Source organism: Halyomorpha halys, unplaced genomic scaffold, assembly GCF_000696795.3.
Source record: "Halyomorpha halys isolate HHAL.00 unplaced genomic scaffold, Hhal_1.1 Scaffold1582.1, whole genome shotgun sequence".
In the NCBI taxonomy this organism is placed as follows: domain Eukaryota; kingdom Metazoa; phylum Arthropoda; class Insecta; order Hemiptera; family Pentatomidae; genus Halyomorpha; species Halyomorpha halys.
In genome coordinates, this window is record NW_027106787.1 from 159,751 (window position 1) to 177,608 (window position 17,858).

Below are 17,858 nucleotides of genomic sequence, written 5' to 3' on the forward strand. Positions count from 1 at the left end.
TGTCAGCTTATGCTAGTAAGAATTATCATTAAAAGCTTTTATTGCATGTATATATGAATAAATCTGAGGTTAAGTTCATAATTTTCCAATGAAAAAAAAAATAATAATAATACAGAGAACTTTGATTGTTTAATTTTAAATTTTTATTTCTAATATGAAGAATGTGTAGCAAAGGGAAGTATTGTGGTTTTGAGAAATTTTGAATCCAAATTTTCAAAGGAATTACAAATTTAAAGGTCCACTGAGTCCAATAAACCAAGCCTTACATTGTCTCTATGTATGTGAACAATCTAGCTCAAAAAAGTAAAGTTGTAAAAAGTGAAATTAGCATTTAAGGTAGGTATTAGGTCTGGGACTTAAGCAACTTTTTTACTTAAATTGGCTTAACCACAGTGCCACTTAGTATCATAGATTTTAAAGTTTTTTTACAATTGTCTCAAAAATGGCTAAAACACTTTGGAATAAACTAGTTAATATACCAAAGTACAATTAAATGGTCTTAACTAACAGCTACGTCTTACCCTAATTGAAATAGCCTGACATGGCTTAAATGCTGAATTTTCAAAATGGTTTTGTATCTGTTTATTAGATGATAGTATTTTTGCTTTTGTTTATTTAAAATAATTAACCCCCACTCATTTTTAGTAGTAATAAAAATAAATTATGAAAGAATTTTATAATTCACAAACTAACTCCTTGGTACTACAGACCGATGTGGTCCTTCGCCTCCTCAATAAGCCCTCGCCAGCTAACCCTATCTTGTGCTGTCACTCTCCAGTTTTTGTTGTTCAACAGGTCTCTGGTCTTCTCCTATCTAAGTCATGGTCTTGTCTGATAGTGCCTTCTGTCTAGCAACTTCCTTGGAATTCCATCATTTGGTATTCTAGCAGCAAGTCCAGCCCAACGTCTTCCCATCCTGATTTGTGTCATTACCAATTCTCACCAACCTTAACAGGTCTGAATATTCTGCAAAGAATTTTTCGCTTGTAGACGAGGATCTCTTTCTCTTTAGTGCTTGTGAGGGTCCAGATCTCCAATTCATACATCAGAACATGTCTGATAAGGGTCTTATTGAGGAGGCATTTTGTGTAGTGAGAAATAGTCGAACTTCACATCTGTTTGCTGGGAGACCTAATGGACAAATATTTCCCCAGGATGAAAACAAAATTCTAGGGTGGTATAACCCTACTCTCCTTAAAAGCAAAAGTGAGGCCAAAAATACCTTAAGTCCCACCTAGGCCATAACTTTCCTCAATCTCAATGATGCCACACTTCTCAGGGGGTGATGATATCCTACTCTCCTTCAAAGGGAAATTGAAAGGGAGTAGATCACGTCCTTGGAGTTAAGAATTATGTTGAGGTTAATAAGAATGTTCAGTATCACATAACTCTTGCCAACTCTACTTCAGGAGAAATCAATTTCTACTCAATGTGAAAGTTGTATGATCAGAGCATCGATTTTGCTACTTTGAAATTCGATACCTAGAGGTCCAACTGTATTTTTTAAGTTAAAATATATTAACTTTGTTTTTATTACTTTTAATTTAATGATATATAGATATATATTTTTTAAATATAACAATTATTAAATAGAATGTTGTGAGTTAAAACTGTCTTCATAAACAATCTTATAGTACAAACACAAAACATTTAAATTGAGCATCATGATGTTTTGTGTTTTATGAATAGATCAACAAAGTAACTTTTTAGATCACTGCAACTTTGTCTATCAACAAACGTGTTTGTAAAACAGTAAATAACTAGTGATAATAAAATAATTATTTTAATAAAATAACTTCAACCAGTTTTTAGGTAACTGCTTTTAAGTATTAAAAAACAAAAATAAATAAAATAATAATTTTTACAGTAAGATATATAAAATAATCTTTTCGAGACTAAAAATCTGTGAATTATTGTCATAATACCAGGAAATGTATACATTTTGGTCATAAGGTGATACTGACCAAAATGTATAATTATAATTCACAACCTACAATAATTTAAGTAGTTGGAAAACTAAAGCTCTATGAAATATTAAAATGAATCGATTCATATTCACACAATGATACAAAAGAAAAATGTTTAAAATATAAAAAAGATGGTTATCTTGAAGTTGTAGGTAGCCCGGTAATAGAGCTGAGGCGAGAAGTTCTAGGTTCAATTCCTAGAGACATTTGGTATAATTCATCATCATCAAGAAGCAAAGACGTGTCCAGGAGGTAGTTGGTCACCTTAGTGATCATCTCTATTTTATACGGTGTCTGCTGGAAGTGACGTATCTCACGAATCACATGAGCTATCTATAATAAATATAATGAAAATCTATATTAATCCAAGATAGAAATAAAACAAGTAGTGAGAGATTGGGCGATACTGTCCTCATTAAGAAAAACACATTATTTGATCTGAGTATGTTTTGGAGAAAATCTTATTAGGAGATTATTTACCTGATCTCGCCATAAATTAAAAATTAGAAAAATAATTTTGCATTAAACAAATTCTTCCTTTTTAAAGTACATAAATTTCACCAATTACATTAGTTAGTAAAAAAATAGCTAGTTATTGCATTATTGCTAACCAACTTTTTAACTATTTTCATTTTAAAAATCTAGTGGATGGCTCAGTTACAATCATCTTTCATTCATTTAATTAACAAATTCATACTGAGTATGAGTTAAGTTTTATTTTGAAATTTGTTCTTTTTAATCTTGAATGATTGATTAAATCCTGGAATCCCTTAGGTGTGGGACATAGGGCTGCCACAAAGTGTTGCTAGAGAGAGAGAGAGAGAGAAATACTTTATTTATTCATCTATGCTGCCTAAATACATTAGGTTGCCATCTCACACAGCATACTTATCAATCCGTAATCGGACATATTTACATTACACATACAAGGTATAATCATAAAAAAAAAAATCATATCAGTCTTTTGCAAGTTCTTTAAACCTGAACTTTGTCTAACCTGATTTTTGCATTTATTTTTCCAGGGTTCACCTCCAGGTATCTCTTGGCTCACAATGCCTTTGCTGCCTTTGGGGGTTACATTCTATGTTCTGTTGAGTTATATAAGTATGATATTTTCTGACTATGTACTCTAGCTGTCTCTATTTTAGAAGCTTTATTACTATTATTAGGTAATTATCTCATCAATAGGTTCTTGTTGGATTAATTTCCAAAGCTCAACATTGGGAATAGTTTCTGGCCACCACATTCTCACTATATGTCTAAGGCATTTGTTAATAAAAGCCTACAGTTTTTTTGCTAGCGATTTATCCTACCTCACATCCATACAAAATCACAAATTTTACGTAGCTATCAAACCTTTGTCCCCCTCCAGATCTCTTGAGATCTCCACACTGATCAGAGTTCTGAAAAGGCTTTTATTATCTGGCTATTCACATTATCATCTGCTCCTCCATCCCGATTCGACCAACAAAGCAGAATTTGTTGGCCCCTTCTGATGCCTGTTCTTCTATGTAACAAATTTTCCAAACTCATGCTGTTCATTTATTTCTTTTGTTTAACAAACTTCTCCTGCATGTCTCTGAAACTCTGTTTTTCCTTAACTGTACCATTGGGGCAATATTGTGTATCATTACAGGATGCACAATATTACTCCTTATTCACACGATACTGCCCTCATTATATTGGGAATAAATAAGCTAAACTTATTTTTTATTTAGTTCTGACATGAGGTCTAAATTTTAGGCCTTCATCAAGGCTAAGTGAAAATCAAGAGAAGACCATGATGGAATATAAAACAGCATAATAAGAAATCAAGAAAATAACAAATCAAAATATAACAAGGTGCCTTTAATATAGTAATATAAAACTTACAGCCTGGCTGTAATTTTACAAACTTTTATTTTTCACTTGTTACTTTCATCTTCTTAATTACTAGCACAAAAAATGCTTGTAGTTGCCCTTGGCTTGTTTAATGAGGTTTTCCCACTGTTCTATCTTCTGCCATATTAATACTCATTTCCAGCTTTTGGAGGTTATTGGTCACATGCTATCTTGTTTTGAGTCTATTTCTTGAGTGCACCCCATGAGGCTCATACCTATATAGCCTTTTGACTGATCTTGTGGAGATGCTCAAACCATTTTAAACAGTTAGTTATAAGCTTGGATTCGTTCATTTCCTAAAAGAGCAGGTTTACTTCTTTATTTTTCCTTTTCCATCTACCTGATTCTTGGACTAGTAGAAGGATCTGCCTGCTAACCATTCTTTCAACCTGTCTATTTTCTCTACAGTAGATTAGTTGAGAGTCTATATCTCACCTCTATAAGCTATAATAGCTTTAATAAGGATTTTGTACAGCTTTATCTTGGTGGTTCTGCTCATTGGCCTGCTTGTAGCTTAAGAAGAGCATAGTATGCCTTATTTTTATTTCCTGCCAGTAATCTTGCTCTTATCTCCTCATCCCCATTTGTTTTTTCTTTGATAAGACACCCTAGTGACTAGAATTCATTCACCATTTCAAAAGTATCGTCACTGGTGAAACATTTACGCTGAGGGTGTGCAGGTTTCTTTCTCCTTAATATTTTCTAATTTACTGGAAGATTATTGATTGACCGTGTGTGAAGATGAAAGGAATATGGTCCGGGTGCGGTCAAGAAAAACTCAAATAGTAGAAATATACTAATTTAATGAGCCAACGTTTCGCCCCACGTTGCAGGGCTTCTTCAGGGCTAAAAAAGATACAAACACATAGTTACAAAAGGAAAACAAAAACCTAAGTGTAAAATAACAGGGGTATAAAATGTAAAAAAGTAAGATATAATAAGAAAAATTATTATTGTTCTTTAATATTTCTTTTGTTATCTATTTGTTACTATTACCCTTTACATTTACTATCTACTAGCTTTAATTTTTCTTATTATATCTTACTTTTTTACATTTTATATCCCTGTTATTTTACACTTAGGTTTTTTTTTTCCTTTTGTAACTATGTGTTTGTATCTTTTTTAGCCCTGAAGAAGCCCTGCAACGTGGGGCGAAACGTTGGCTCATTAAATTAGTATATTTCTACTATTTGAGTTTTTCTTGACCGCACCCGGACCATATTCCTTTCATTTTCTAATTTAGTTTTCCCTCATTCACCCTGAGACCTATATGATGAATAGAGATTTTCAAATGATCACCACATCATCGGCATATGCCAATATCTGAGTCATCTTATTGTAGATAGTTCCTCCTGAGTTTAATTCAGCTTTCTCCATAATGCTTTGGAGGACAATATTAAATAGAAGGAGAGCTAAAGGGGCTCCTTTCCTTAGCCCATTCTTTACATCAAATGGGTCCATTAGTACCATTTCAAAGATCTGCTCAATAGAAAAGTTCTGGTCTAGTATGGATCTGTTGCATTGGAAACCTTCTCGGTAATCTCCAAGTATTCTTTCTACCAAAAGCATGCTTCTATTGCATAGAAGCTATGGAGAAGACCTTATACATAATATTTAGTAATGTGATTCCTCACAAGGGATCACTTCATATTCACAATTTTAGTTCTTGTAGAATCCCTGCAATCTCTCAGTTTATCATTTTGAAAGGTTCTGCAGGAAGACCTTTCCCAGGCATCTTATGATTTTTCGTTTACCCTACTATATCCATAATGTCTTATTTGGCAGGTAGCACATCTTAATTACTACCAACATTTTCCATTGCTCTATTCACTTTTACTACTTCCTCTACCTGCATATGGTTCAGGAGTCTCTGGAAAAGTCTTTTCCTTTGATTTTGTGCTTCTGTTTCAATGACCAGTTCATCAAATTCTCAATGTCTATTGGGAGTTTTAACATTCCATGTTCCTATTTTGTAGATTCCATTCTGTAAGCCAGGTTGTTGTTACAAATTAGTCCGTTTCAATCCAAGGCTTTTTATAGTGGTGGACTGTCAACACTACTACCAACTTTATCTGGACTATGGATCAGCAGTGGTTTCTAACACACTAACTCGACATGCTTTAAAATGCCATACACTGAAAATTTTGTTTTTAGATTAAGCTTATAAAATAATTGTTAATCTTGACTGCTTAGAAATCCTAGAATTTTAGAATAGATTTGAACTAGTTATGATTTTATAACCTCTTATTTTTCAATTGTTACTTTCTTATTTCATAAAATTGTATTAGTTTTTTTGTTAGACTTCAAGTTAATTTTCAGAAACAAATTTTCTAAGAGTAAAATATAAATCATTAATGTAAGGAATAACAACTAATTAAAAAAAAAAGTGAATGTTATATTAATCTAATACAAGCAATCTCAGATATAATTTATTTATTTTTAGTATAAATAAAAAACTAATTTTGCTTACCATTCTCATTTTAGAGAAATTCAATAAACCATCCTGTGTGAAGTTGGGAGTACCTTCTTCAATAAAAGACAGGTCAGTTAGATACATTCCTAAATAAGGGATACATGGAGGATCACAACGATGAAGAGCATCACGCAGATTTCTAAATCTGCCGTCTGAAGAAACGATCGCTTGCAATTTTTCGATTGTTTGTTTTGTCTGAAAAACACATGTTTATAATTAAACTTAACTATTTCATATCTTTAAATAATTTTAAATTAATTATAACAATTTTATAAATAAATAAATAATGAAAAAAAAATCCTATTAAGACTTGTTATTAATGATGAGTGAGTATTAAAAAAATATTTCAAATTGATTTAAAGGATGTGATATTAGATGAAACAAAACTGAGTATGATGATAGACTGTCATTAAAATGAACTGATTGCCAGAATATTACCTAAGGTTTTCATCACAGGATTCAGGAATTAAGAGAAAGTTTATTTTGATTAATTATTTGATTTTTCATTTACCTTGATTGTTATTGGCACAATTTATTCACCTTTTAGGATGAAGGATTTATCTTTTAATTTGGAAAATGTCAATTGCTATAATTAAGGTTGTTAAGTGAAAAATTACTAAACAAAAAAAAAGAAGAAGAAAATTGTATAAAGATGCCTGATAACAAAATAATACAATAATAACAATAGAACTAATGTAAAAAATTGATGAAGTTACAATAATTTATTGTTTATAATTATAAAAAGTTTGCAATTTAGAAGGTTATTTATAATAAATGAACAAAATATTAATTTAGTTTAATATAATATCTAACCCATGGGCACAATCTACATCCCTAACCACAGGTATACATTCACTACAATACAGGTATATAAATATTTTTGGATATAAATGAATAAGTTATTACAAGAAGTTAAATTTAAAAAAATTGATTTTATAACCTGAATAAAAAATAACTTATTAACTACAAATTTCTTTAAATTATCTCAGATTTTGCTTCTTAATCTCCTCTGACGCATTTAAAGAGAGTTTAGGTCATTGAATTTCAAATAATGCACAATTGTTAGTATGTTTCTTCACAAGTCATTTTAAATGTTGATCTTATTCAACAAGTAAAATAAGGTCTTGTTAAAAAATAAGATTTACAAAATTTTAATAATGTAAAAAAGATTTCTTACTGTTTTAGAAACTTTTTCCCAAGTTTTCTTAAGCCTGTAGACCGCTGAGTTAGTAAATGCAGCACATACTTGTAAAACACCATTGAAATTGTGCAAGCACCTTGAGATATCAGCGACAGCAGCCCATTTTTCTATAGCTTGTATTCTTGCAGTCATATTTGAACGGCGAACTATTTCTGACACTACCAACTGAGAAACCTTTCAAATACATACAAAGAATAAATCATTTTAAAGAAAGAATATAATGAAATAGATTGCAATAGCAGTAATCTCATTGCTGTGTTTAGGAGGGTATTCAGGAAAACCATTGACAATAAAAGATTAATATTCAATAAAGAGTGTTATGGGTAAGTACCATCTAGTCTGTGTTAGGCTTCAAATGAGGCCTCGACAATCCATGTTTAAGTGGAGGCAATGATCAGAGAAAGGGAGAGAGTTAGGAGGAATCAAAATGAGATATATTAGTGTCAATGGATGAATCAAGCATTATTTCTAAGAGATAAACTTTAAGGCAATCCAGGAATAGATACCATGCATGGAAGGATGGAACTCCAGTCTTTATGGGGAGAGAAAATTCTGATGAGGAGATGAAGCCTCAGTCTGAATAGGTAAAACTATAAGAGGATTGGATGAATGCTAGGTTCTTACAGAGAATTTTGAGGTCAGTTGCAGATTGATGAACTATTGTGTTCAAACTTATGTTCTGCTTCCTAGAGGTGGCTTAGTGAGCTTAGAAACTCAATTCGTACATAAAAAATTAACTAGATATGTACACATATAGTCACTTAAAAACATAGCATTTGATTAAAAACAATTTTTCCTTTTTTTTTTTTAATGAACTTTGTTATTTTTGTTTCTTTTGCCATTTGGAGGAATATCCTCAGCACTTCTCAAAGACATTTCAGGAGATGGATTTATCAATCAACGCAGCAATTAAATCAGGCATTTGAAAGGAAAAATATGAAGAAGGTTTTATTTCTATAAAAGAAGATGAGGGATCCTCAGAAAACAACAAAAGAAAAAGTATTAGAGCTTGTGTCTGTATAAGCTAAAACAATGTGAAGGGACTTAACTAATCAAGTGAATACTCATTAGAGTATTTGTGCCTTTAAACTTTGCTGAGATTGCACTGTATAGTTTATATGTAACTATATATTAATTTTATGCTGTCACAAGCTTATCAGAAAAAAAGAACTAGAGAACAAGACAGCATAATATATTTAGCTTTTAATTTCAATGAAAACTGATCGATAATACATCAACATTTTAGTGAGTAGAAACTACTTAATACCATAGAGTAAAAGTAGTAGAGTAAAGTAAAGTAGAGTAAAACTTGGATATGTTTACAAGTAACTGGAGAAGCTAATTTCATGAGACGTTTGGATACTTTTTATTTTTATCACTAGAATAGCTTTTATCTTATATTCTTAAAAAATATTTATGTTCAATGGTCCAGAAAAACAAAAAACTTAAATGCAGACTTTGTTTTAGACTAATCATAAAGTGACATACTAGACCCATATTATAACAGATCTGATAGTATCACGAGTCCTATAATCAAAAGTATAAAATGTATTTAAAATTTTAATATGCACCATTTTCTGGCATATGAAAAACAGAGAGAAATTCTGTTATAAGAAATGAAAGGAACGAGTTATTGTTTAAGATAGGATTATATATTTTATAATTTATCTCACTTTGAAGCCTTTCCACATTAAAATTTAAAACAAAATCAAATCATTCAAAACTTAAAATAAATTAGAAAAGTGGTATGACAACTGTTAGAGATTTAAATTCAATTTCCTTCCTTTCCCAGTGTGACTTTATCGTTGAATATTAACTTCTGCCTTTCACCACTAGAAGTTGGAGGTCTGTCTGTCTTTCTCAATCCTACAAACAGGTAACATATAGCTGCATTAGAATTATCTATCTATCTTTTCCTTTCTTTATCCTTCTTTTTCTTTCTTTATTTTCCAGGAATGCATTACATCGTGTGAGAAATACCAGTTTAAGGTAAGATACAGTCTTAACTTATTTATTCCAGAAAACAATTTAGTTTAGCTCTAAAAGGATTCAGGATTAAAAAATTTTCAAAGATACCTCATTGAATCGTCTAGTCATAAGAATTATATGAGGTGCTTTGGTAGCTTTGTCAGTTTTCATCCAAGCTTGGCCGAGAAACTCCCTGTGAAAAATTGGAAATTATTTCTGTATATTTGAATTACAATGAATGAATAAATAAATAATAATAATATTACAATAAAATGAAAATAGATTCTGATAAAACTTTTATTCTTATATAAACTATCCAACTTACTCGCTGCGAATAGAAAGAAATATCTGGTGATCAACATAAGTCATTTGCTCAGCTATTTCCAAAGCGGATAGGGTTTCTATATTTTCCTTACTTGGAGTCTGGAAGATAATAAAATAGAAATACATGTATTTTTAATTCAGAAAGGATTATACCATTCATAACTATACCTGAGCTTATCCAAAATAATGTATCAGATATATAATGTATTCAAATCCATACAAATCAAAACATAAATAATTCTTTCTATGTGAACTGGAACAATTTCTATCTGATTTGTACTCATGAATATTGATGTATATAAATGATATCTTCTAAAATTTGAATTTAAAACTATTTGAAATTGCTTGTTGATGGAGAAATACACAAATGTAGGAGAAATACACAAATGATTTAAAAGGGGCTAAATTTGATTTCTAATAAATAATCATCCACATATTGAATATTTTTAGAAAAACCTTTCTTCATATTGAATAACATGTCCATCAAAAAACTTAATTAACAAATGTGAAGTTAGCTTTTTTATAGATAAATAATACATAACCCGAACAAAAGAGTTGTAAGTCAAAAGGTATCAACTATTCAGTGGATCATTTTTAAAACATGGTGCCCAAATGTCACATTATACGGTTTTCTTTGAACAGTATCATATCGGAAGGATTTAAGGGAAATAGTGAAATAGTAGCAAATAACTCAGCTTTCTATTGGAGCAATATAGATTTTTCAGCATAGCATTCAATAACACTATTTACTTTGGAAAAGGTCTAACAAACGAAACTGGCAATAAGGGACTTATGATACTCTCAAAGGTATTTTTAGTGAATTCACGTAATCACATTTTTGTTTTTAATAAAAGGAGATCTTTTGTATAATTTTTTCATGATAAAATAAATTTTGAATTCTTTTCTTATTTACAATTCCTTTCTTCGGGATAGATTTCAACAGGAGAATCTAGGCATAGTGAAAATTCGAAAACTCATTAAAAAAAAGTATGTCTTCCAGGAACTGATCTTTCCAGTTGATAATTAAAATTATGATACTTAATGTTTTATCTAATATAATTTAATGATTTGTAAAAATTACTCTGATATTTGATTTCGTATAAGATAATATCAGAGAATAAAGTGTTACTTTACAGTCAGAAAATATTTTTCTTAAGATGATTTATCGTACTTTCTTTAAACTAAGGAAAAATACATAATGAAGAATAACCAAATAGTAAATATATAATAGAAACATGAGATAAACGCATAAATTTGTATAACTTCAACTACTGTAAATAATATAAGCTAGTACCGGAGGTATCGCCAACAGCTTATCTAAATCAACTCGACTACCAGCTGGTTCTTCCTTTGTAATCAGTCTTAAAAGTTGTGATGCTGCTTTATGTTCAGCTGGTAATAGATTTGGACTACAAATTATATCTTCTAAAAATTCTATAGTAAGACTTTTCAATTTAAAATCTTGTTCGAAGTCCTAAAAAAAAAAAAAATTGTTTACATATATTATTTTATTTATTAATACATTTATATATTAACTCTTACCAAACATAGGTTCAAAAAGGTGGTAATAAAAATGTTGGGGTTTTAAGAGCCAGAGCATAAATTAATGATACAGTATTATATACAGGAAAATTGTTACCTAGTATGCAGTATTTTAATATATCATTATATAATGATATAAGTACATTATTTAATTCAAATAATGGGAGGCAGGATGGTACTTGTGAGATAGTGAAAGGTACTACCTTTTTAAAGAGATGATCAACCGTTAAGCGGAGTGAGACAAGGAAAAAGAGATGCATGTGAAGACTCATAAAGAAAAGAAGCAAAACTTGCTTTGAAGTTAGAGGATCATTTTGTAAGATTTCTAGTTTCGAGTATGGTAAATATAACTTTGTAGGATAAGCATAGTGATGAGTGGGGACTGTGATAAGAAATTTATTATTTTATCGAAAAAAACACCAGTGAAGTTGGAAGAAAAAGAAGATAATAGAAATCACTTCTTTCACAGGAACCCAGTCCTGATAATAAAAAAAAACAAAAAACAAATTGGATATCTAATAAATCAAATTTCATAAATATTTTGTTTCATTTACACCTACTAAATTAGCATATACTAACATATGGATTTATGGGTATTTTATGATTTAAGAAATAAAAAAATATTGCATTGGAATGGGGCAAGGTTATGTATGTTTCTGTTGAGTAATTGACTAAACTTTGTTACCCATTCTTATTGAAGTTGTGCTTGGTAACATAAATTCATAATAAACAAAGTTGAGTTGTACCTGCGCATGCTTGGAAACCCAATGACGAAGAACATTCAAGACTCTCATGGTAGCTGCTGTTGACATGACACTTTCCTTCCGACGCCTGGACCCTGGTCTACTCTCTCGGCTAACTGTACAGGGGCCACTTCCATTATCACGAGGATTAGAAGAAGCCGAAGTTGCAATGGCAAATGCAGCAGCAGCTGTAGATGTGCTACTCCTGAGGAATATCAAGAATTAGTAATGATATTTTATTAATTAACAGGTTAACAAAAAATAAATCTTCAAGTTGGTATTAAATTTTAGTGATAATTTATTGAACCAAGAACCAATTCATTATTGTTCTTACTTAATCTCTGTATAGTACAGAATATAATAATAAGCATATTACGAAGGTAATAAGTAATGAGCAAAATTGTTAATAAAAGTTAAAGTTTCTTATGATATATTTATATTTTGCAGTTAAAATTAAATATAATACATGAATTTACCAAAACAATTTAATCAAGATCAGGTCATAAGGAAAGAAGAAAGAAGAGAGAAAAAAAGAGGGAAAAAAGTAGTGAGTCGATTAGGTTAAACTCAACGATTAGGTTAAACTCAATAATTAGGTTATGATTTAAAATCATAAGGTAATGAACATAAACATAATGAATAGTATTACTTAATACAGGTTCATTAATGAAGTTATTGATTTTGAAAAAATATGACACCTGACAATATGCTAGGGACATATATTGTGAATAACAGGATTAGGGTCAAGGTGGATTTTGATGGATTAAGATATGATTAAGAATCATATCTTAAGATTCTTTAGCCATGGATAAAGACTAGCTAGAATAGAAGTTTCATTAAATTCGAAGGAGTGGTCTAAAGATAATAGAAAGAGAAAGAGAATTTAAGCGGTTTTTGACGAGGAAATATTTTTAATAACTATTACAAGTGAGAGTTAATACAAAGAGATTTTAAAAATATTTAATATATGATTTATTAGCAATCATGTGCCCCAATCATCATCTCCTATATTTTACCAATGGTCAACAATAGGTTTGTTCCAATACGATTCAAAACTCAATTAATTTTCAACTATGCAATTGATGGGTGGTTATGCAATATGGTTTTTCTGTAGTAGGAACTAGTTTGATGGCAGTTTTGAATGGTGTTGGTACAAGCCTTAGATTCATGTACTTATTAATTATTTTGAAAATTTAATAAACTTGGTGAAAGTTTGATATGAACCTACAATACATAGAATTTTAAGCTACTAGTAAATGACAAGTTGTTAAATAATAAACTGATTTTAGCAAGAGGTAGTAAATTAACTGTCAGGGCTAACTACTAAATGAAATATCAATTGAAAAATAGCAGTTTACGAACTGTTTTACCACCCATCTCTAAGACTTAATAAAAACATTTTCCACATTAATATTTAGTTCAAATGAGGAAAGAAATGAATTCAATTTTTAAAGTTGAAGAGCATTTTAAAACTCTTAAAAGGAAAAAGTAAACGACACATTTCTAGACTAAATAAAACCAAAAATAAGTGTTCCGATGCTAATTAATATTTGAATTATCATAATTATTTGCACCTTATTCAGTTATAATCACAAGACATAAAGCTCAATTTTGACAACCCTCTATAAATAGAAAATAAGTTTTAAAGATATATATTAAAGAAGTGAGGGTTTTTATCATGCAATAATCCGGACTTGCTATATCAAGATGTCAGCTGTGGCCAATGAGATGCATCCAATCCAGTAAACTATAGAACCGCTGGAGTTAACAATCAGAACTCACACTCTTAGACTTCCTCGAAGGTACTACCTCTCCAGACATAGCAGGACATGTAAGTACAATAAATTGCATTTTGGCTAAAGAAATTAATTAATTTTAAAAACGTGAGTGCTTTTGTTACCTATACACTGTTGAAGGTATTCACAAACGTTTTCCATCACTCAGCTGATCATTTACTGCAGTATGGCAGCCACTTTCAGTTGAAGTGTATGTTTTATTTGGTAATTAGAGTTGGAGTAATGAGTGTATATAAAAAAAATTGTAAGGGTTTGAGTCTGAACTATCACAGAACCATGTTTAATAAATAGATATTGAGTTGTAAAATAAGTTTGTAGAGTTTTTCAATATTTAAATTTAAACCGCTCAGTGTTTATAAAATCATGGTTACTAGGCCAATAATGTGTACATATTCTTAAAAAAGATTAGTTAAGGTGCTTTTATGCATCAATTTCAACCGAGATTCCTTATTTTTAAGTGGTATTTTGCTCAAAATGGAAGAGAATAAAATTCATTTTCATCATTTAATGATTTTTTATTTCCGAAAAGGAAAATCCAATGTATACACGGTTAACAAAATTTGCAGTGTGTATGGCGATGATGCCTTAGGAGAAAGCACCGTCCATCAGTGGTTTGCTCGGTTCAGAACCGGAAATTTTGACTTAGAAGATGCAAAGTGCTTGGGTTGTCCTTCTACTATTGATGATGACCAAATTCAAGCATTGCTCACAGACAACCCTCACTCTATGATACGGGATATCGCAGAAACGCTTAACATATCTCATGCAAGTGTCTCAAATCATTTGGGAGCAGCAGGATATGTTCCTCAAAGTGATATATAGGTTCCTCACAATTTGACAGAAAAGAATTTATTGGACCACATATCCATTTGCGATTCCCTCCTGAAACAAAATGTTAATGATCCATTTTTAAAGAGGAAAATAAAGTGTCCTTTATTTTGAGCTCCTCCTGCCAAACCAGACCATTAATTCTGCAGTATACTGTGCCCAGTTGGAACAATTAAAGACAGCAGTTGGGCAAAAAAGTATAGCATAGGCTAATCGCAAAGGCATAGTTTCCATCAAGATATTGCCTAGGATATGTTCCCCCACCCACACCAGACCTTGGCCCAACAGATTTTCACTTATTTTGGTTCCTTCAAAACTCTCTTCACAGGAAATACTTTAATTTGCTTGAGGACTGCAAACCGCACTTAGAGGAGTTCATTGCACAAGAATCTGAGAAGTTCCGGGAGAAGAGAATTAAAAAAATTACCTGAAAGATGGCAATATGTAATGGATCAAAATGGGTCACATTTTTAAGTTTTTATTGAAATGACCGGTAAAAAAAGCTACAAATTTATTTTACAACCCGATAGATAGATAGATGTAAAGATTAAAACATTAAAAACGTGATGCTCACTTGTCTAGTTCATCAAGTAAACTGGAAATGAAATGTTATTTTCTCTACTATGCTGACTCCTCTTCTTCACCACTGTACTAACTAGCCTAGAAATGTGTCAGTTAGTTTAGCCAATAGTAGTATGCCCTATGTATGCGGATGTAACCAAGAAAAAGTTATGCTATAATAATTCGATTGGTATAATCATGTAGAAGGAAAGCTAAATGGTTGCTAAAAGAAAGGACAATTACTGAGGAAGATACAGGTCAATTATGGAGTACCTGGAGAAACCAGAGGAAACACTGTGGCTCAAGTGAGATCATTAGAGTATGGCAGGAATTGATGCTATTATTAATATAAAAATTTGCTGACAAATTAAAAAAGTTTAAATCAGAAAGATTCAAGATCACTTTTCAAATGCTTCCAATTTTTTATTTGTGAAATATTCTCATCTTACCTCTTTTGAAGTAACATAACAGCAATAAAAGGAGTAATACTAGGGTAAAAAGTTTTATTTGTTTCAAATAACAAAAACAAATATTTTAAAATAATTATTTCATAATACATTTCTTTTAATAGACTCATAAATATCTGTTATTATAAATTAGTACAATATAATAGTAATAAATTTGACAACATTAAATGCACAAGCAGCTTAAAAATAACTGGTAAATATAAAAGTAATAATACATTACACATAATCCTAATCATGCATAAGAATAACATACATAAACTATTATTTATTTAAAAATACACTTAAGAGCTAATAAAAAAAGGCATGCATATAAGAATGAATCTTGCAAAGATTAAAGAATTATTGGGCAGAAAAAAAAAATCAAAAGTTGTATAACACAAAGATGCTGAAATGGTTAGAATACCAGTAATAATTAAGTAGTAGATAGTTCAGTAATTATTTGTTATGGTTTCCAGTCCCAGGATGAATAACAAATTGGAAATTAATCTGTTTGATAACATTTTGTATGTCACTTAATTAATAAATACAAGAACTAAAAAAAACCTAAAAATAAAAAGGTATTAGCCATTATTATTATAATATTCTAACAAAAAACCCTTAATCCTCTCAAATAGCAGTCGATAACAAACCAATGCAGAAAATGTCTCAACCATTGAAGCATCAGCAGAATCATATAAATGGAGGTAAAGATAGGATATCTCACATAAAAAGATTAAAAATGAACTGTGATTAACAAAATACTATAGAGAGAGTACAATATTTGAAAACAGTTCAACAGAGAAATCTCAATATGATGAACCTTTATATAAACAATTCCTCCATGTAATCAATTTTTTTTTAAATCCCCTTGAACCAACCATATCAATCAATGAAAATGTACCTCAATATAATAAATAGAACATGTAAATAAATCAACATATAACAACTTTGAAATACTGTAAAAAAAAAAAATATTATTGCTCAACAAATGTTTGCAACGGTAACATCTATGTAGTGAAAAGGAACACATTATCTTCTTGTCCACAGCAGTAAAATGAAGCGATGCCATCTTTCATTGAAACCCTTTTACAACCCTCTTCCCGCTCCCGCGGTCATGTTTAGCCAGTTTTGTCTATAGTGTGACCGAACAAAATAAGTTTTGTTCATATTTCAATTGTATATGTCAATAGTAGTGATGGTTGACAAATCGAAATGGTGTGTAATGTGTTGCAGAAAACCTGTGTAAGTATCAGAAAATATTACTTAGGTTTAGTTAAATATTTGTATAGGTAATTAGAGATGAGCAAGGCTGCTGCTTCGAAGATGGAGGATTATGTTGTGAGTTTCCTGGTTTGAAGTAAAGTAAATTCTACCACACAGGATTGACATCACGATGAGTAGAGGAAGTATTCAGAAAGTAAACTTATTTGTTTCTATAAGGACATGATGACTGTGTGGGTTGGGATGTAGGTCCTAGAGTCCCCAGTTCGAAACATTGTGGGTTCAATTCCCACCTGGGGCTGTTAATTTATTTCCCGGCAGTCCCTAGAAATTAATCCCACCTTGGTCAGTAGATGTCGGCAATCTGATAGCTGCCAGGGATTAGAAAAAAGGACCATTAGGCCCACTTTTCACTAGTTCTCCCCACTAGGTACCAATACAAATACTAATATCTGTTTCTCTCGATATTCAATAGTAGCATTGAAATAAAAGGAATACAACCAAAATTAATCCTTTCATAAGAGAGTTAATAATTGTGAGTAAAAACCTATGGTTCAATATTGTATGGAAAAAGTGACAATAATTGACCGTCACAGAGTGCTGTTCCTAACGTATTAGTATAAAACATCAGCTACTTATAAATTAACTTAGATGTTAAAAGTGAGATTTTGTGTGAGTGTTTAGTGGTCAAGAAACCAATCCTAATAATTAATAAGGACATATTTTAATGCCTAATAAAGAAATTTTGTAAATACTTGATATCATTTGCACTCACAGACATAGCATATTACAGTACATAGTATGAACATATCCTAATGAAAATGAGTTTATTATTTCTCACACCACACATATTAATCTGTACAACTCATTATATTGGGTTGTAAAATAAGTTCAGAGCATTTTTTAC

At 30.7% G+C, this 17,858-nt stretch overlaps 1 protein-coding gene across 7 annotated transcripts in view; it reads right to left on the minus strand.

Moving 5' to 3' along the window:
- Positions 1-17,858, minus strand: part of LOC106690118 (ras-specific guanine nucleotide-releasing factor 2) — a gene marked incomplete at its 5' end in the record, with an annotated part of 95,505 nt that overhangs the window by 13,437 nt on the left and 64,210 nt on the right. For 4 of the 7 annotated variants that reach the window (XM_067045093.1, XM_014435424.1, XM_024362522.1 and 1 more), the window contains 7 exon segments: positions 1,904-2,300; positions 6,319-6,516; positions 7,499-7,696; positions 9,599-9,683; positions 9,816-9,913; positions 11,109-11,288; positions 12,103-12,304. In XM_067045093.1, coding sequence (XP_066901194.1) covers positions 2,103-2,300; positions 6,319-6,516; positions 7,499-7,696; positions 9,599-9,683; positions 9,816-9,913; positions 11,109-11,288; positions 12,103-12,304 — 1,159 coding nt within the window. 7 annotated transcript variants of the gene reach the window in all.